General features: G+C 43.1%; 9 protein-coding genes across 9 annotated transcripts; 6 read left to right on the forward strand and 3 right to left on the reverse strand.

The window, feature by feature from the left end:
* Window positions 1-1,148: 1,148 nt before the first annotated feature.
* Window positions 1,149-2,139, forward strand: Bfra_001087 (putative rab gtpase protein; the record flags this gene model as incomplete). Its single annotated transcript, XM_037331526.1, has 3 exons — window positions 1,149-1,178; window positions 1,362-1,629; window positions 1,826-2,139. The coding sequence occupies 3 exons, from the start codon at window positions 1,149-1,151 to the stop codon at window positions 2,137-2,139; spliced, it is 612 nt and encodes a 203-aa protein (XP_037197859.1).
* A 1,328-nt stretch (window positions 2,140-3,467) lies between these two features.
* Window positions 3,468-4,864, reverse strand: Bfra_001088 (uncharacterized protein; the record flags this gene model as incomplete). Its single annotated transcript, XM_037331527.1, has 2 exons — window positions 3,468-4,222; window positions 4,306-4,864. The coding sequence occupies 2 exons, from the start codon at window positions 4,862-4,864 to the stop codon at window positions 3,468-3,470; spliced, it is 1,314 nt and encodes a 437-aa protein (XP_037197860.1).
* Window positions 4,865-5,137: 273 nt separating this feature from the next.
* Window positions 5,138-7,623, forward strand: Bfra_001089 (putative aaa family atpase protein; the record flags this gene model as incomplete). The annotated part of the gene is made up of 3 exons (XM_037331528.1): window positions 5,138-5,558; window positions 5,661-6,703; window positions 6,898-7,623. 3 exons carry the CDS (start codon window positions 5,138-5,140, stop codon window positions 7,621-7,623), a joined length of 2,190 nt encoding a protein of 729 aa, XP_037197861.1.
* Window positions 7,624-8,560: 937 nt separating this feature from the next.
* Bfra_001090 (putative caleosin domain-containing protein) lies at window positions 8,561-9,842 on the forward strand (the record flags this gene model as incomplete). Its single annotated transcript, XM_037331529.1, has 4 exons — window positions 8,561-8,834; window positions 8,896-8,984; window positions 9,213-9,618; window positions 9,700-9,842. 4 exons carry the CDS (start codon window positions 8,561-8,563, stop codon window positions 9,840-9,842), a joined length of 912 nt encoding a protein of 303 aa, XP_037197862.1.
* A 437-nt stretch (window positions 9,843-10,279) lies between these two features.
* Bfra_001091 (putative pterin-4-alpha-carbinolamine dehydratase family protein) lies at window positions 10,280-11,310 on the reverse strand (the record flags this gene model as incomplete). Its single annotated transcript, XM_037331530.1, has 3 exons — window positions 10,280-10,492; window positions 10,556-10,618; window positions 10,897-11,310. 3 exons carry the CDS (start codon window positions 11,308-11,310, stop codon window positions 10,280-10,282), a joined length of 690 nt encoding a protein of 229 aa, XP_037197863.1.
* A 674-nt stretch (window positions 11,311-11,984) lies between these two features.
* Window positions 11,985-13,136, forward strand: Bfra_001092 (uncharacterized protein; the record flags this gene model as incomplete). Its single annotated transcript, XM_037331531.1, has 1 exon — window positions 11,985-13,136. The coding sequence occupies one exon, from the start codon at window positions 11,985-11,987 to the stop codon at window positions 13,134-13,136; it is 1,152 nt and encodes a 383-aa protein (XP_037197864.1).
* A 361-nt stretch (window positions 13,137-13,497) lies between these two features.
* On the reverse strand, window positions 13,498-15,971 carry Bfra_001093ia (putative aaa family atpase protein; the record flags this gene model as incomplete). The annotated part of the gene is made up of 3 exons (XM_037331532.1): window positions 13,498-14,298; window positions 14,347-14,793; window positions 14,838-15,971. 3 exons carry the CDS (start codon window positions 15,969-15,971, stop codon window positions 13,498-13,500), a joined length of 2,382 nt encoding a protein of 793 aa, XP_037197865.1.
* Window positions 15,972-16,966: 995 nt separating this feature from the next.
* Bfra_001094 (uncharacterized protein) lies at window positions 16,967-17,383 on the forward strand (the record flags this gene model as incomplete). Its single annotated transcript, XM_037331533.1, has 1 exon — window positions 16,967-17,383. One exon carries the CDS (start codon window positions 16,967-16,969, stop codon window positions 17,381-17,383), a length of 417 nt encoding a protein of 138 aa, XP_037197866.1.
* A 467-nt stretch (window positions 17,384-17,850) lies between these two features.
* Window positions 17,851-19,201, forward strand: Bfra_001095 (putative solute carrier family 25 member 38 protein; the record flags this gene model as incomplete). The annotated part of the gene is made up of 3 exons (XM_037331534.1): window positions 17,851-18,048; window positions 18,098-18,395; window positions 18,444-19,201. The coding sequence occupies 3 exons, from the start codon at window positions 17,851-17,853 to the stop codon at window positions 19,199-19,201; spliced, it is 1,254 nt and encodes a 417-aa protein (XP_037197867.1).
* Between the last annotated feature and the right edge of the window lie 822 nt (window positions 19,202-20,023).

The following is a 20,023-nucleotide window of genomic DNA, read 5'->3' on the forward strand; positions in this document are numbered from 1 at the left end:
TATCGAGATTTGATCGTACGTATTTGTGTGCATTATTGTTGTATGGATATGCGAATATTTGCAAATATTATTTATAGAGATGAGTGGCAAGACTACTAATCTTGAATTCTAGCACAGCCCTCTAAATGGATATCAGAAAAAATTCAAGATAAATACACTCCAGATATAGATTTTCTTTCCGGAGAGGATGTAATATTGACTCTATACACTTAACTGCTTGAAGAGTCAACTATTAAAAGTTTGATCCTTTGAAGTCTACTTATCCTAGATATATCTAGCTCTGAATGTTTAAAGTTTGGAGTAACTTGTGTCGTATAAGCTGTATGAGGACACTAGGGATGTATATCTACATAGTAACTGGTGTGAGAACCAAGGGTCTATTTAGGGCAGTTGATCGGAAGGTGTCAGTATTAGAAGCTTTCTAATGTACCATAATATTCTTTTGGCAACATTTTCCAACGATTTGACTCTGCACACCGTACGTACTTGATAGATGAGAGACATTGGTTAACAAACGCCACAGTAGACGCGACGCCGCATACTCGTTTAACACCAGACAACGGACGTGCTAGGTAGGTACTGAATCTTAAATTGATACATACATACTTCCCTATCCAGATCTCGAAATTCGGAACTTTCATATCCCGTCTTCTATCAACCAATTCCCAAGATTTATTAGGAAAGAACCGTAGGAATTACGCATTACATCAATTGCAGGTGTTATTTTGTTTTGTGATCAATCACGACACTGGCAGCAGAGAAAGTGTCCATACAAGTGAATCTTTTGAAACCCCCGTCCAAACCGGCACTTCTCGAAATCGATATCTCGTATCACCTTTTTACTTTACATATCAACAGAACGGAACGTCCTCCCTCACACACGATAAATAAAGTAACTCTTCTCGACCCACAGCACCCTGTACCCCACACATTTCTTCCAGCGATCTCATTTCGTTACGGTAGACGATTCGAATTCGGTGCCAGGTGTAGACCAGACCAAGAGACCCAGCAAAAGGAAACTAAGGACACGGACGAAGTGTACGAAAGTGATCAGATCTTGTGGATTTGACAACGCCGCATTTACAAGGCTATCCAAATATTCAAAAGACTGTACTTGAGCTCCCTACTCGAGTGCGATTTCAGACAAGATGGCCGGAACCAGGAATTACGATTTTTTGGTATGTTGGATTGACGGTCTGTTTGTTTGATGGTTGGTGAGGTTGTTTACGAACCTGGGTTCTAATCAATCAATCCATCTGTTTATCAATCAAGCCCTTCCTTCTACTTCCCCTATTCAATCCCCAACTCATACGCAAATACAAAGACAAAGACAAATACTGACATGCTCTCTGTGCAAATAGATTAAACTCCTTTTGATAGGCGATTCCGGTGTAGGAAAATCATGCTGTCTCTTGCGTTTCAGCGAGGATAGTTTCACACCTTCGTTCATCACCACGATTGGAATTGATTTCAAGATTCGTACAATTGAGTTGGATGGAAAGAGAGTGAAGTTGCAGATTTGGGATACGGCGGGCCAGGAGAGATTTAGGACGATTACCACGGCGTATTATAGGGGGGCCATGGGCATCTTGCTTGTTTATGATGTTACAGATGAGAGATCTTTTACAAGTACGTTGTTCCTTTTTATTCGTGGATGGGAGATGGGGTTTGTGAGAAGAGGTGATGTCATCTCTTGGTATGGACTGGGCAGATCGAAGGGGATGATGAATGGATGAGTGCTGTTTTTTTGCAGCAAAGGGGGATACAACAAGACAACGTTCAAATACAAATCGTCATAAGAATCTTACTAACAACTCCCTCCTAGATATCCGCACCTGGTTCAGCAACGTCGAACAACATGCCACCGAAGGTGTAAACAAGATCCTCATAGGCAACAAGTGCGATTGGGAAGACAAACGAGTTGTATCCACCGAACGCGGTCAACAATTAGCAGATGAACTCGGCATTCCTTTCCTCGAGGTATCAGCCAAGAGTAACATTAATGTAGAAAAGGCATTCTACAGTTTGGCAGCAGATATCAAGAAGAGAATCGTGGATACGAGTAAGATAGATCAGGCGGCGCAACAAGGTGTTGATGTGGGTGGTCAGAGTAGTGGAGGTGGAAGTAAATGTTGTTAGAAGAGGGATGTTGTGTTGTCCGGGGGAGAGGTTCGATGATATAATATGATATGATATGATTGCGGTAGAAGCAAAGGGGGAGATGGAGAGATTATTTTATGATTTGATTCTATAGAGGAGAGGACAGGAGAAGAGAGGTCGGAAGAAGCAGGGAAGGACTGGGAAGGAAGGACAGTGGTTAAGCACAGTGCGAGAGGCAATAGAATGGTGTTTGTGGGTTGGTAGTGCATAACCATTGCTTTGTTTACTTTTACCTTTTTTTTTACTAAGAGAGAAGCCGGAGTTGGGTGATTATGCGTATTTATATGGTATTAAATTGATAGGCGTGTTCTTTTTTTTCATGTTGATTTTCATGATGTTGAGGAGTTTGAGTGGTGATTTTGTGATTGTGATGTGTATGTGTATGTGTATGAGATATAATAACACTAATAAGGATTTGTATGTATATATACTTATTAGTGAGGGGAGGAAGTACATGCAGATGAGAATATGAGATGAGAATATGAGATGAAAAGAGGTGGAGGTGAGGATTGGAGGTGAGGATTGGAGGTGAGGATTGGAGGTGAGGATTGGAGGAGGCGAGGATTGAAGGAGGTGAGAAGTTGAGAAGCTGAGGAGGTAATGAATTGAATGTTAGTTTTGGGATGTGAATTGGAGGTAGGTAGGTAGGTTTGATATTGGGAGATGGATTTGATATTGGGGGTTGAGAGGGGATGAGATCTGATTGTAAGTATATTTTATATTTTATGTTGGGAGTAGGTGAGTGAGTGAGTAAGTGAGTAAGTGAGTAAGTGAGTAAGTGAGTAAGTGAGTAAGTGAGTAAGTAAATGAAATAGTAAAGTATAATATATCCATCATGTTTTAATATGTATTTTTTATTGTTTCATCTTCATATATATTGCTGTCCTTTTTCTTTGATATTTACTTCCCTATAATAACTGAGATATGTATACATCTAGATTCTAGCAAGAAATATAACATATTAATATAATACGGGATAATTGGGACTTGTACTTCTGTGGTGATGTTTATTCACATCTTGGTATCTGTAGCATGCGATTGGTGTTTTCCCTGGCACCAATTCTCTCTCTCGCAAGAATTTTTGTCCTATCTTGGCTTCACCACTCATTCGCCCAAGTGATGGGATGGGATGTGAAGTGGTGCAGCGAGATGCGACGTCAAAAAGTGTCTTCGTTCTTTCGATTTCTCAATGAGTGACCAGGCATCATTACTAACATTGCTTCTGTCGAACTCCTTCAACGCGTTCCTTCTTTCTCACATCTTCATTTCACTTTCAAAGCATCCCCCCTCTCCTTTCCCGTCCCTCACTACCACATAATTTCGACATTAGCAATTGGAGGCGGTTCGTCTCCCTCCTTATACTCCTTCTGCAACGGACAAGGTCTCTTATGCCATTCTCTCACAAATCTTCTCGCTTCCGCTCGATCCATAAATGAAATTATGTATCTCCCACTCGTATTATAAGCTTTTTTCCTCCCAATAATATTTTCTCCTCGATAACCTATTTCTGTTTTTTCACTTCCAGTTGCAGGATCGATCTTTTCGCCAACACGGACGATGGCCCCAGATTGAGCGAAGCGCCAGTGTAGGTTGCGACGTTTCCCGTCTGCGTCGAGGATTTCTCGGAGACCCCAGGAACTGAGTCCAATGCTTGGAATGGTGAGAGTGAAGAGGACAGTGTCGATGGTGTGGGATTGGGATCGGGATTGGGTGAGCGTGGTGGGAGCGCCGGTTGCCAAAAGGGTGGTCATCGCTGGCCGGTAAGGTTTTTGAAGAATGCGTAGTGAAAGACGTGTATATGGGGGGACGAGGGTGAAGTTTTTGAGAAGATTTTGGAGTTCGGTTGGGGAGTGAGGGAGAGTCGAAGGGGGACGATCGGGACTTCGAGAGGAGTGGTTGGAGGTTTGAAGTGGGAGAGGGATGCTGTTAGGGCTGTAGGTTCGAGAGAGCGTGTGTAGTTCAATAGTTCGGTGGAAGTAGGCCAGAGCCGCAGCGCGCGAACTAAAGAGAATGAAGTAGTGACCTAGGGACTCGAGAGTTTGGGGATCGCGCCCAGGGATAACTGAAGGTAAAGTTAGCTATATGTAAACATAGCGACGTTGCCATGTAGACATAAAATAGGAATCCAAAACGTGGAGTACACACTCTTAATAATCCCACTCGTCCAACCTTCAATATGTTCACCCTTCGGACTCAATCTAAAAAAGTCACTCTCCTCCAATGTCTTACTCGCACAATTCAAAATCAACACACTAGCCTCCCGCCTTTGAACCGCATCCTCCTCTTCGCTTCCTCTCTCCTTTCCCACAATATTCCAATCCTTCTTCTCTTTCTCCGCAGCTCGTCTCCGCACTTCCGCTTCGTCAAATGTCTCGATATTAGATGTCCAGTCAAATGTAGGCAGTTTTGGAAACCTCGGAGGTGGAGGTTTGAAACGTTTGGAGGGCGGTGAAGATGAAGGAGGCTTCTGTTGTTCCTCTGGGAAGAGTTCCTCGAAAAGAGAAGTAGGTGGTTTAATAGTTGGAGTGAGGTCGAGACGTCGTACTCCAAAGAGAGATTCACCTTTTGGTTTTGGAGGTTCTCCGTCGCGATTGCGAGTGCGTGTCTTTTGGTATACGTGACGCCGTTGAAAGAGACATTGTAGTTGTCGAGTATTCCATGATGGGAGGAGGAATGAGGGGGGGAGAAGGCGGGAGGAGTGCATTGGTCATGAGAGGGATGATTGAAGAGGGGGCCAAGGCTGGAGGAGATGGGGAAAATTAATTGGTTTGGGGAACTTTGATCGGCAGAATAAAAGCGGTAAAATACAATTCAAAGATGTACCCATGTTCCTTGGCAAGGCTGACCATAATTTTATTTTACTTTCTACCCCTCCATTGACCAGACTTTTATATTTTTTCCTTTTTCAACTTTCAACTTTTCTTTTCCTTCAAATACGTAAGATCAGTATTTTGACTGTTTCATAAAAGAGGTCAGGATGACAACCGAAAAAATTCTAGAACTAAAAGTTCGTCCATATCAAGCGCAATCTCAAGAAAGGCCGGATTTCAGAAATGTAGCACGTGTATATGTTTGTACAGACGTTCTTTTGGATCTTCAAGTTAAGAATGGAGAAACATGCTATTTATGGAAAAGCTCTGAGGGCGAACATACGAGAAGAGAGGCGGTAATTTGGTTGGCCACAGAAAAATTAAGTAGGAAAGTTGTACAAGTCAGTAAAGCTTTCCAAGAGGCATGTGGGTTCAAATTAAGTGACGATGTGATTGTTGCTAGAGGAGCAAAGCTGGAGGTTGCGAAGGAGATTCTAGTTAAAGATGTCGGTATGGTTGAAGGAGTTATGCGGGAATTGACAGGAGACGCTGAGGTTGCCTGGAAGTTTGTTCTGGACGATCTCTTAGGTAGGAGTCTTCTTCCATTGTCTCATGATTTTGTGCTTTCGAAAGGCCGGAATTTTGATCTCACATTTTTCTCTGTTCAGTGCATGACTGACAATATTACAGCTCGTGCCGAGTTGGTTTACCCTGGCATGACATTCAGAGATGTGATGCTCAGGAGAGAAAGGCGAACCTTTGAAGTCTTTTCTATCGACGGCTCGAAATCTGGTGTTGCTGCTTTTCACGAAGGGGTATCATCTTTCAAAATTGGAACAATTGCAGAAATCAGTGGAGCCATGTTGGCTGCAAGCAATGTTGAGCAAAGACCCCTTCAAGTTGTTGATATTGCAGGCATTGATCAAGCACTTGGAAAACTTAACAAGTTCCTGAGCAATTTTAATCGCCAGTTCTGTTTTACCAAAGTCCGTAGATCACCAGCTGTTCTTTTACATGGTGGAAGCGGAACAGGCAAGACTTTCGTCCTAGATAAAATTGCCAGCACGGAATGGGGCAAGGTTCGCAAAATAGATCGGAAAACCAAGCCATCTGAAGTCCAGAAAATTTTCAAGGATGCAAAAGTTAACCAGCCGAGTATCATAATCATAGATGATATTGAATCTGTGGTCGCAAAAGGTGGCGAACCATTACTCGATATGACAGATGCTATTTGTGAAGGATTAGAGGAACTTATGAAGGACCATTCCTCGGATTCCTTACCCCAAGTTCTGGTTGCAGCGTCCACATCTGATATGCTTAAACTACCAGCTTCATTACGGAAACGAGGTAGGTTTACTACAGCTATTGCTTTACCCGTCCCAGATGCAGCCGCTCGGAAAGCTATCCTTAAGTCTCTGGATCCCCAAATGTGCCCTGAAACTCGCGATGAGATTCTCGATGATCTTGGAGAACGAACACATGCATATACACCTGAAGATCTCTCTCGCTTATTGGACGAAGCTCAACTTTTCGCAGAAGAGAAGTTAGATGAAGACAATATGCCACAGCAGAATTTCGTCGTTAAGGAGGATATCGAGCATGCACTTCTGGAGGTTAGACCAAGTGCAATGCATGATATCACTTTAAGACCACCAAAGGTCAAGTGGAGTGATATTGGAGGTCAAGACAAAGTCAAAGAAGCTATTCAGCTTGCCATTGAAACACCTTTCCTTGTAAGTTACTGGCCATTTCATGGTCTCACCCTTATCCAAACATTCAAATCGACTGGGATACTCAAATCATTTTGGACACTCAAACATATTGAGATGATCAAATAAAACGGGATACTCAAGCGGCTTGAGAAACTTAAACTTTTTGAGACATTCAAAGCATCTGGAAGATTCAATTCGTACTGACAATGCTACAGCACCAAGAAATTATGCAAGACTTTGGCCGTTCACCAACAAAAGGTCTTCTCCTCTATGGACCTCCTGGATGTTCCAAAACACTCACCGCTCAAGCCGTTGCTACCGAAATGGGTTTCAATTTCTTTGCTGTCAAGGGCGCAGAACTGCTTTCCAAGTATGTCGGTGACTCTGAACGAGCCGTTCGTAACGTCTTTTCCCGTGCACGAGCCGCAGCTCCAAGTATTATCTTCTTTGACGAAATCGAATCGATTGGTAGCAAAAGAGATGGAAAGAACTCAAATAATGGAGTCAATGTTCTCACCACTTTACTTAACGAAATGGACGGAATCGAGAGTTTAAAGGGTGTTACCGTACTAGCAGCAACCAATAAACCACAAGATCTAGACCTAGCTCTCTTGAGACCAGGTCGCTTCGACGAACTTATCTACGTTGCACCACCAGATTTCGCTGGCAGAGAAGCTATTATTCGGGCTAGGCAACGTAAATCTACGATGGGAGAAGATGTTGACGTAGCCGAACTTGCTCGCCTAACAGAGGGGTATTCAGGAGCTGAAATGGTCAGTATCTGCCAGAAAGCCTTCGATAAGGCAATTGAAAGACGTAAAAAGCATGGGACAATGGAACCGGCGGTTATGGACGATTTCCTTGCGGCAATGAACAAGATTAAGAGGCAAATAACTCCGGAAATGGTGGCGGAATTTGAGAGGTGGGCTAAAGGAGAATAGTGGTAAAATTGGAAGTTTCGTTGTACAATTAACTGTGGAACAACGATACCATATTTATTATGAGGGGAAACATCTGATTTTCAGGCTACTTTGAATATGCACTTAACAATAGAAAAACAAGAAGCACACACGATTCTTTTGCGACAGAATTCGATTCGGGCGTTACCCCTCATCCAAATCGACTGGTGCCTGCCTTCAATCGTCAACAGCGGTTCAGATATTAAAAACCCCTGGTTTAATGAAAATGCTATCATTTCAGAGCCTTTTTTTTTCGACCATGGTAGCTTTCAGCCCTTGAGAGGAAAATGCAAGATCTTAAGAAACTCTAGTAGGTGCTGAATTGATACATGTGTAAGAGGTCATCGGAGAAATATTTGTGACTTTTACTCCTTAATATCATGTTACACTTCCCTCACATGCTGGAGGTTAAACTTATTCAAATGATTGGGGGGAAAAGTATATCCTGCCCCCCAAAAAACGTCTTTACAAGCGATTGAAGTTTTACACTTTGTTGTAACCCCAAGGTTCACACATGTGCACCGTACCATAGTTTTACATCACATGTCAAATAAAGGATCATGTAATATGTTCATGCTAAGGAGTCGGGTTAAGCTTAATTAGGTTACGTCATAGACTAATTAGCTAGTAGACACCAGAGTATCCGAGCGAGTGTCCTGCCCTTTAAACCAATCATGTGATATCAAATGATCATTACCCATCGTCTTAAGTGCGACCAACTGACGAATTCTTTGGCATCACATTACTTGAGTTCCTTCGTTCGGACTTTTTGATGGAGTCATATTATAGATAGAATAGGAAACAATGGCAAGGAGGAAAACATATAAAATGGATGTACCTTTACTCCTTCCTCGAAACAAGATAGAAAATACTATTCTCTACAAACAATTACAGAGAAACTATTAACAACTTGAACATCATGGCACCAACAAGAACCGACTCAAGTTCATTCGAAGACGACCGTAAGAATTCGGGACCAAGTTCTGAGATGCCATTCAAAAAACCTCCTACTACAGATGAGAGATTTCCAATCTGGCACAGACCTGATGTGCACGAGACTCCAGGGCCCGATTTCCAGATGGCGATCGAAGAATGTCCCGTTACAGAGGAGAGACTGCCATTTTGGCAGGACGACACTTGCGAGGGAGGGTTTCCAATTGGGAAGCACAGAAGTGAGAGGTTGCCTCAAGCAGGTTTGTGTATTCTGATTTTGTGTGAATGAGGGAGTTTTACTAATACGAGGGAATGATATAGGAGTTGCAAGAGCAACTATAGCAGCATCTTATGAATCACCACATGGGACGACTAAGGATAATTATGCGGAGCGTAATAAGCATTTGACTGTCCGTTTTCTCTCGTGCTAGGGGTTTCAATCGTCTGGACTGTTGCCTGATGTTTAGATGCCTTCAATGTCTCAATTAAGTCAGAACACTTGATTAATTTGAAGTTTTGACTTCACTCAAAGTATTGAACTGCTTTGAAGTATTGCTTGCTTGCATCTAGACTGCCAGTCCAGGCTATTGGACACTATGCACATCCCCTCTTTATTTCTTCCTCTAACCTCAACCCAGGTTCTCCAACAACACGTCGCTTTCTTCGACCCCGATTCAGACGGTATTATCTCTCCCCGCGATACCTACAACGGTTTTCGTCGTCTCGGCTGGAGCCCCTTGCTCGCAGTCGGCTCAGCCATGCTCATTAATAGCATTTTCTCATATCCGACTCTCCCTCCTGGACAATGGATTCCAGATTTCAAGCTCAGAATCCACACAGAGAGAATCCACAAAGGTAAACACGGCAGTGATTCCGGAACTTTTGATCACGAAGGACGTTTTATCCCTCAGCATTTTGAAGATCTCTTCAGTAAATATGCGGGCCGTGATAAGCAGGATATTACTAAGGGAGAGATTTTTGCGTACGTCAAGAGTCAGAGAAATGTTTTGGATGTGATAGGCTGGGCAGCTGCGCTTTTGGAATGTATGTTTGGTCTTTTTCCTTATTCTGTTCAGGGGGACCTTTGGGAGTTTAAAGTAAGGGATTGGTACTAATGAATGTTAGGGAGCGCAACGTGGCATTTGTTATCGTCTAAAGATGGAAAGATGAAGAAAGATGACATCAGGAGAATTTATGATGGAAGTCTTTTCTATGAAATTGCAGCTAGAAGGGAGAAGGAATCTCGAGAGAAGAAATCTCAGCGATGACTGTGTTCTGATAATGTCTAATTTGCAGAGGGAGATCTGGTTCCAGCTGAGGGTTTCGGGCGTTATGGGAGAAGTCTAAGGCGTGTTTTGAGTTAATATAATGTGGGATGTGTTCTTAATAGATATATGTAATTCATGCAGTTATTGCTCTTTCGCGTACTACAATTTCCTGAATTTTCACAATGCATGTGCGTCATATCCTCATGATTTTCCATTATCAAGATCTTCTAGTCTCACCTTGGTCTTATTAGCTTTCTCTCTTCTCCTTCTCCATCTTCCAATAACTCTCATCATCATGATGTCTTTCCATGCCCGGCCTGGACCCCTGAATCACTGTTTCAATGAGTCTTCTGTTCTTATATGTTGTCATCTATTTTATTCCTGATGTGACTATGGATTCTCCTTCTCATAATATAGAAATGTTAAATTAATCTTTATCATTTCGACGATAGCTTATTAGCAATCTGATGAGCTTGACTGAGAAATTTTTCATGCTGGGTATTTTCTGAGAGGTGTTCCTTTTTTGAGACATTGTATACTTCTTTGTGTATGATAGCTTGTTCGTCGCAAAACGTGGCCATTAGGATATCGGTGGCTGTTAGACCGGGAAGATCATGCGTGGTCCAGCGGATGAATACCTTGTTGTAGATCTGGGGAGTGTTAGATGGTTGGAAATAAGAGAGAGGAATGTAGGAGGAAGTCAAGAGACCTACGTTGACCCATTCTGGGTGATGCCTCTCTTGTTTGCATTTTGCTGCGATGGCGTTCATAAAGTTCTGGAGAGTGTGTATGGGGTTAGTAAAGTGGGCTTTTTTGGCTTGGATTTGGGATAGGACGCAGATGGGTTTGGAAGTGGTAGAAATTTCGTAGATCTCCAAGGGAAAATGGTACGGAAGAGAGACATAAGATGATTACTGATCATCTTGTTGTCTTCGAGGAAGGCACATTCCACAGAAACTCTGGTCATTCCAACCATAAATGCTCATTTTGAACCCCAAGTATATATCCGAGTAAATGCTTTCCGGCCCTCAGAAAAAATAGTAGAAAAACTAACCCAGGCATCTTTAAATCCCTTGAATGTAATGGCCCTCTCCATAGACATTCTATCATTTGCCAAAACCCATTTCCCACCATTTTCTCTCAAAAGAGGTTCAAGTGATTTCTGCACTGCTGTAACAGAGGATGTAGATTGCTGGGGGACATCTTCGATATGCTTTTTTGCAAAATCGCCAATCTCTTCTGAAACTGTACTCTGTGGGGCCGCATCTGATTGGGATTTGTCTTCTTCAGTGGCTTTTTGTCTCGAGGTAAGGTTTTTTGTTTGGAGGGCTCTTGGTGTGGAGACTAGGAAAGCGCGGATTTGGTGGGGAGAATTTGATTGTCCAAAGGTTGTTGGACGAGATGCACGTGAAATGGCTTGGAAACGGATCAATGGGGACCGGAAAATGGAACTCAGGGGGAGCTTCATGATTTCATAGGGAAATAGCGATTATGGAGCTAGAGTTGATAGGTTGGTGGAGCACAAATGGATGGTTTTGGAGGTGGATGGTCAAATAGTGATGATCACGTGATGATACAGCACAATCTGATACCAGGTTTTCCTTGGTCGCATGCAGCTAGACACTTGCGTCTGCTCAGAATCCAAGAAGCTAACTTCTATGGTGGTATCTAGTTAGCTCGAACGATTTCCTAAATTTCCTTATTTTCTTCAAATTCCCACTTCTATCTTGGATGGTCTCTCGAAATCAAGACGTATTCTCGCTTATCTACGCTAAAAACGGGAGCTAGATATTTAAGCTTACCTAGTAGTCAATATGACGTTCATGGGGAATCTTCATCTTCTCTTCTTTAAACTTTCCCACACACTATTTAGTCTTTTCAAAAATCTTCTTATTCTCTTCTATTCCTTCTTCCTTCCCTCTTTCTTTATCCATTTCTACTTGTCATTCTGATACGATTTTAATCTTCATAATACTTTAATTCCTTTCTATTCCATAATTGAATTTATATCAATCTTTCACAACATCTGAATACTCCCTTCAGACTTCAAACAACCTAATAGATTTTGATTCATTCCATCATACTTCATTCTTCTAGCTACATCCTCATATAACATCTCGATCAAATCTTAGTTCTTCTATCATGGAGAAAACAAGAGCTTTCCATCCTCTATTGGTGCCAATTGCATTTATGAGCTGTGCTTTAGTTGCAGCAGCATTGTACATGGTTGCTCTCAATTCTCGCTCACAGTTGACCGTGGGGAAATTCGAATTCAAATTTAATTCTGAAAAGAGGCGTAAGAAGTTGGAGTTGATGATTGCGAAAGTGAAGTTACTTCAAGAGAGACCTCGAATCGCCCGCAGAAATAGCACTACCGGTCGACCCTCGAATTCTTTATTACCGATTCACAACAGTAGTAAATCTCAAATTATTCGTAGGCAAAGCACTGCCGATCTACCCTCGAAAACTTTGTGGTCGAAACCACAGTATAAACTAGCCTCTTTAACGGGTGTACCTCCCGAAATCCGCCTCATGATCTATGATCACATTATTCCATCTAAGTTTGACGCAATGACTTGGAGTTGCCATAGTTCAAAATATTGCCATGAACTACCTGAGCCTTGTGAAAACAACAAGTTGGCAGGAAGAATTTTCAAATCATCGTTGTTGCAAGTTCATCCGAAAATTTATCGAGAAGTTAAGGAACTTCTATGGAATCGTGCTGTCTTTGGACTTGGGTGCACCGATCATGCACATCGTTCACTCAGATCTATGAGTTGGATCTCTAGTAGACTTATTAGGAACATCGAAATTCCTGTAGAGTTTGATCGCAACTTTCAAATTAGTCTATCCAACATGTCTACATCAATCTTAACGATGAACGAAATGGCTCGAGATGGACTTTTGCAATCTATAACTGTAATTATACCGCCTTTCCAACTTCATCTTATTCTGGAAGAGAAATTGAATGGCACATTCCAGTTTGATCTGTTGCGATCGCTCGGTAGTGCACGAACTTGGTCATGCAAAATGATTATAAGAATACTATATTTCGAAAGTTACAAAGAACTTCTCACTCCCTTTAACAGACGTCCAATAAATAATTCTCCGATTTCGAATATTTCTAATGAGAAGATTATTCAAAACTACAAAGATTTGTTTGGGGAATTGAATCAGGCTTGGGGTGGAACACTTTATCTTGCAGATACGTTGGTTTGGGAGAATGGCCGTCATGTCTACAGAGCTCCCCCAGCAACAGTGGGGATTCGAAAACCATTCCTCCTCAGGGGATAATGTAGAAAGGGAATGCAGTTACAGAAGGGTTTCCTAGGTGTCGAGATATCGATCGTGTGATCACAGAGGGCCATTGTATTAGCTAGCGAGGCGATAGCGCTTCCTTATATAAGTACTAGCCTCCCATAGTTAATAATGATCAAGAACGATTACAACCATAATGGACTTAAGTGCTTTCCACTTGTCAACCAAGTCAATACTAACACTAGAACAACGACTTTTGCTAAGCTGTGTAATTCCAGTATTCAAAAAATTAGACAGGCTACTCATAAATCTCAACTTTCAACTCAATATAACTGAGCGTAGATATATATTCTCACTCTCTGGCTTCTGCAAGTCTCAGCCCATCCTCCTCAGCTAATTAATACGGAGACATCCCATTATTCAATTTGTTAATATAGGTATCAAATTCTCCCGAAATCTCGATAATCTCTTTCAAGATCTCAAAATTCAACGTCATCTTCTCCTTCGCGTTCTTCCAAGACACATACTGCCGCGATATCTGAATCGCATTTCGAATCTGTCGTCCATTGAGCTTATAGTCCGCCAAGTCCCACCGATGGTCTTCCAGGTTTGAAAAGTCGACTTGCGTCTCTCCAAGCTCTCGGAGCCGTGTTATGAACATTGCCCAGATCTCGTAGCGCTTGTCTCTTGTCAGTGATGGATAGTGCAAGGCGAGTTGAATGCGCGACTTGAACGCTTCGTCGAAAGCGCCAACACGGTTGCTGGGGAGGATGATAATACCGTCGTGATATTCTAGAACGCGGAGGAAAGTAGAAACAAGTGCATTTCGTTTAATGTCGCTCATACTTCTTTCCTCAAGAAAGACATCGGCTTCGTCTAGCAGAACGAAGCAACTCCAGGCTTTGCCCAAGTGTAGCACTGAATTGAGGAACTGTTCAACTTCCTCAGGCTTTGATTTAATGTCTCTATAAGTGATCTTATATAGAGGCTTCTCTGCAATTTCGGCAACGCCCTCTGTAGTTAGAGTCTTGCCAGTACCTGGCCCTCCGTGTAGTAGAATAATGAGCCCATTGCCCTTTCCACTGATCAGATCCGTCGATTTCTCGGCTGCAATTTGATTGACAATCAAAGCTTCAATCAAGTCTTTCGTCTTCTGCGCAAGCACCAGCTTTTTGAACGCCTTCTTGTCCCAGACCACCTCGGATAATCAATCGGCATGGAGCTCAACCCATTTTTTGCGCCGCACGTTGTAGCCAATGATCTTCGAAGGAGGTAAGTACACGAAACTCGGATATGGGGGACTGTCTTGCGCCATGGCGTCTTCATCCAAAGTATCGGAGGCCTTGTTCTTCCCATCTTCTGGGTGGAGCGCCTTCTTTTCCCTCTCATCTTCTGGATGGAGCTCGCGAAATGTCTTCATGTCGATCATATACCTCTCTTCACTAGCACCGTGTAAATTGTCACGACCATGCTCCTGATATGACACAAAGTGCCTCTCTCTACACTTCCAAAACATTTCTCCGCGACTTTGAAGTATTTTTCTATCCTCGTCACTGGCGTATGCAATCGGTCTGATATTTAAATCTCTGATAGCATATTCTGTCTTTTCACTTCCTTTTATTTCTAATGTAAACCAAGTGCTGACACGGTTGAAGGCATCGTCAAATGACCAGGAGCGGACGTTCATGGTATACTGTGAGCGATAGCATCGATCCCCAAGGCTGAGAACAGATGGACAACGGAATCTATTTGAGGGTTCAAAGCCATTTGCTGTAGGTTTTGCTGTGCCATTTGTTGCTGGCGTGCCATGGCCACTTGTTGCTGGATCAGGGCCATTTGTTGTGATACCATTTGGTTGGCGGCAGCTCCAGGATGAGGACTTGGAGCACGCATCTTGAAGATATCCATATTAGGTGAGTTCATATTGGTTAAGTATGGAGAGTCCACGGTCGGATCAGATGAACCGCCACGTAAGTTAAAGTTCGTATCACCTCTATACGAGCCGGCAGATGGCCCTTCTGGAAGAGGCGATGATGGTATACCGAAATGATTCATGTAGGTTGGACCTCTCTTCATCTGATCACTAGGATTGAGGGAGTTGTAGCCATTGGCTTGAAGTATATTAAAGCCATACTCTATCGGACCGCGATTTTCGCTGGCGCCAAAAACTTCGCCCTCTTGTTCCTGCCTGGCCATCATAAGCCGTTTCTTATTCTGCTGCTCTAGGAGCATCAGTTGCAACTGATAATCCTCGATTAAGTGTTTCCCCTGGAATCCTCCTGGTACTTCTGGTCCTATTTCATTAGAATCACTCGAACTAGTATAATAAGGGTGTAATGCCTCACCAGATGTGTCGAGATTTGATGGAGAAGCAGGCTTTGGTGATTTGGGCTTCAGAGCCAAGAGACGCCGATTCTTCCTGTTGTCATCAGTGCTCAAATTATCAGATATCGTAATCCGAGTCTTGCCAACGTTCTGTGGTGGAGCTGACGGTTTTACGCTCTCGAGTTCCGGTTCAGATTGCTCAGGCTTTAAAGTCTCAAAACTAGCTGCAGCGTGTGGATATGAGGGATCAGAGAAATCCCTACCAAATCCTGGGTTTCTATATTTGTTGGCTCTACCTGCGGATCTGCTCCGTTCTTCGTTTTTATCTCGTCTGGTCCCCTCGCCCTCGTTGTCTTCTTCGTCGTCGTCCTCGTCTTTCTTACTTTCCTCGTCTGTCTCGGGTTTATCGTTCTCGGGGTTCGTGCGACCGCCAAGTCCGTACAGTCCTGATATATTTGTCAAACCCTTCTTCTTACTGCCTCTACTGAGCTTCACTAGTTTGCTCAAACTCGAAGGACGCGAGGCTTGGGCTATCTCAGAGTCCATATGCCTATGCGTTAACAGAGAACATATAGGTCAATGATCGCGAGATATAACGAGGTATACCAACTTCGGTACCGCTTTTGTTACTGTTTCTGTTCACAGGTTGTGATATCTGACCAGTTGGTGACATTGTGCAACTGCTTAGCCTAAATTCAAGATACAAGTAGTTTGTCAGGCAGAATTCATTTTTTGGAAAGGTGTTACGAGATGCATGAGGCGGATTCAGTTTCCCACTCTTCGAAGACCGAAATGGTTTGCGGTCGCACCGCATGAGCTACTGAATCGGGCTCACTGCTTGGGCCGAGAATATCTTCGAGGAGGCTGTAGCCGAGTTTGTTGCTACTCTTCCCAAGAAGTCCTCGCAGCTAGAATCTTTTTTAGACCTCAAACCGAGCACGCTTGACGATACAGTCAAGTGTGTGTCAACAGCACAACAGCACAACTGCAGTATGAAGATCGACGAGGAGATTCCAAGATCCGACGATGTCTCACAAGCTTTGCTCAAAGGGTACACTGCTATGGCACTGTCATGGATGCATTAGTGCAACAGGCACCAGAGTATGTTTCACTTGTATATGGTGCAATGAAGCTGGTCTTAGTCGTGTGTGAGCCCCTCAAACGCTACTGAGCATTGTTTGACGACTTGGTATAGGGAGTCGTAAATCATGAGAAGTCCCTTGCAATAATCATGGATGGATTGTGCCAAGTAGCAGACGTACTTCCTCGTATAGAGAACACAGTAAATTTATACCCCACAGTGCAGATGCGTGAATCCATGATCATGCTCTATGCTCAGTTCATAAAATTTCTCAGTCTCAATGTCCTGGTTCAAAGAAAGCGGGGCTCTTCATATTCTCCATTCAGTCACGCGGCCTCCCCAAACTTACTACAACGATCTCATTGAGAAAATTAGAATTCTGTCGCAAAGTATCTCCACTACGGCTTAAGTCAGTAGTTTTGCAGAACAGCGAGATATGCACTCTGTGATGAAGAACATCATGCCGAGGCAAGAGATTTTAGAAGATAAGGTCGATGACAAGTTTATAAAGATCTTCCAGGAGCTTTGTGAACTCAAGACCGCTATGGTGACTGCCCAGACTCTCAACTCGAGCGCACAAGTCTCAATGCACCAACAGCTCTCCCAGCTGCAGCTGATGAGCTTCATCAACAACCTCAGCTTAAATGTTACTCTGGATCCAACGAAGAGTCTCCAGATATATTTCTTCGCTCGCAAACGACAACACGCGCGTCAAGGAGACAGCTCAGCTTTCTGGTTGGCTCCCAAAATGCAGAGTTGGAATTCAAGAATAGCATCCTCACTTCTGATGGTAAAAGCAAGCCACAGACTGCGGAATGACATGAAAAGTTTTCTGCAGACGCCATACAACTTCTTCGAGAGTCCAACATGTCTGTAATATGGGCACTGAAAACCAGCGAACCGCAGACACCGACACCCACAGGCGGATGAAACGATGAGAAAAAGTTGAGTGGAAGGAAAGGTTAGTTGATGGTAACATTGATGAAGATTTATGTTTATCTCTAGAAATAACTTAGCTAGTCAATGATAAGAGATAATCAGTAGTAGGTAGTCAGAATCAAGGGAAGATAGAAGATGTTTTAACGATTCGTATTAACACTTGTAGCTCAGAGATGTAAGGGTTCACCGGGACAACCCCACGTTTCATGTAAAAGTGCCTTAACCTTAATCAGGCACACCCGTATGTGGAAGGTTCCGGCAAAAAAAGTTGAAGTGCATCAAAAACATTTGTGATACCCAACTTAAATGATTTGTATTTGCCTACCAACGCTGTAACGGAAAACTCGCTCTTTTGAATACTTGAGGACTAGGAAGGCGACCAGCTTCGGAAATTGAGGAAGGGCCATGTCCCTGACCTCTCGTGTTGTCAACCTGTTTTCCTCCGGATCAGCAGGTTCGCCAGCAGAAGATCGCACCAAATTCGGGATCGTTGATGATGGAGGGGAAGAAGACGTCAATGTTAGAGTGGGAAAACGACTACTCGGGTCGAAAGTCATGGCACAGGAAGAGGTCGAAGAGGAGGGGCGACCACCTTATTTACATGTAAGATCTGGAGTTTTCGGTCTACAGGCAAATTACTGATTGTTTGTAGGCCATGATTGCTGGGGGTATTGGTGGAACCACAGGAGATCTTCTCATGCATTCTTTGGATACGGTTAAGACTCGCCAGCAAGGTGATCCGCATGTTCCGCCAAAGTACACCAAGCTATCGTCCTCATATTCTACCATTCTGCGACAAGAAGGAATACGGAGAGGTTTATATGGAGGTTGGGTTCCTGCTCTTCTTGGATCTTTTCCTGGCACAATCATATTCTTCGGAACATATGAGTACAGTAAGAGGCATTTGATAGATAATGGCATTCCGCCATGGCTGGCATATCTATCCAGTGGTAAGTTCAAGAAATTCGGGTTCGATTCACATTAAACTAACAATTCAGGGTTTGTCGCCGATTTCGCAGCCTCCTTCGTCTACGTACCTTCTGAAGTCCTTAAGACCCGCCTGCAACTCCAAGGTCGATACAATAACCCATTCTTCCACTCTGGTTACAATTACAAAAACACAGCGCATGCCGCCCGAACGATAGTTAAGCAAGAAGGGTTCTCTGCGCTATTCTATGGATACAGAGCAACAATTGTTAGAGATTTACCATTTTCGGCATTACAATTCGCATTCTACGAGCAAGGTCAAACTTGGGCGAGAAGATGGAAAGAAAGCCGAGATATTGGATTGCCATTGGAACTCTTGACGGGAGCGGCAGCTGGAGGTTTGGCAGGAGTAATTACATGTCCTCTGGATGTTGTGAAGACAAGGATTCAAACTCAAGTCATTTCCAGTCCAGAGTCTACTCTTAAGCAGACATCGGAATCTACGAAAAACGCCTCTCAATCCACTCGTGCGAAGACAAAATCTACAAAGCCTGCAAAACCTACAAAACATCAAGTTCGATCAATATCCACATCATCTCCTTCCACGCATACACCTCGCCCTGGTAGCATAATTCTCGATACATCTTCCGTCCCGACTGGCCTCAAACTCATCTACAAAACAGAAGGAATAACGGGATTGTTTCGAGGAGTAGGACCTAGATTTGTGTGGACCAGTACGCAAAGTAGTTGTATGTTGGTGCTATATCAATACATCTTGAAGCGACTAGAAAATTCCAATTCGCAGCGGGATCAGGAATCGATTGTATAATGGAGGGAATTGGGTGAATGTAAAGGGTTATAAACGATAGGATTATGTAGGATTATGTACAGCAAAAATATGGTTGCATTGGGCGGCGTTTGGGAGGTCTTAAGATTAGACGAATAGATGATCTTCACTTTTTTGTATATTGTTCACTCTCACGAGTCTCACCTGGAAATGAATAGGCAAGTTAAAGTTGGTGGGTACCGAAGAAATTGTGTTCTATCGACGGAATCTAGAAGGGGGATTTTCTCGGAAGATTTCTGACTATATTTCATACTATCCACCATCTCGTACTCGGCATTACCCATGCGTTTGTGCATGCAGAATGAGAATGATTAGGTACGACATTTATCTTAACTCTCATTTGTTGAAAATATCTTCAGTACCGAGTATAGGGTTCTGTTGGCCCTGGTCAACATCTAAATACGGTTCTGACGTCGATCAACATGGTATCGGCTTTTTGCTTCTTAATGCTGCATTCCATCTAGTTTCTAAAAGAGACAAAAATAGGGATTTGAATTTTGAAGTCGATTTAAGCCTCGGAATGAAATCTCAACTCATTCTTCTCCACTTATTACACAAGCTCCGCCACCGAGCTGTCACTAAGTCACGGATACGAAAAGCCCATGACTTCATTTGTATAACCTATTCCGAGATTCAGCGCCAATATTTCTGGTAAAGGACGCCAAGGTGTAACGATTGGGACTACTTATGTAAGTTGTACGGCATCAATACGGTAATTGTGTATCGTTTCAGGCAGAGTTAAAAGGTACATGGTCAGCCTTCTACAAGCTTATAGCATCTAAATCTCGTATCTGATGGGGCACT

Source organism: Botrytis fragariae, assembly GCF_013461495.1.
Source record: "Botrytis fragariae strain BVB16 chromosome Unknown tig00000001, whole genome shotgun sequence".
Taxonomy (NCBI): domain Eukaryota; kingdom Fungi; phylum Ascomycota; class Leotiomycetes; order Helotiales; family Sclerotiniaceae; genus Botrytis; species Botrytis fragariae.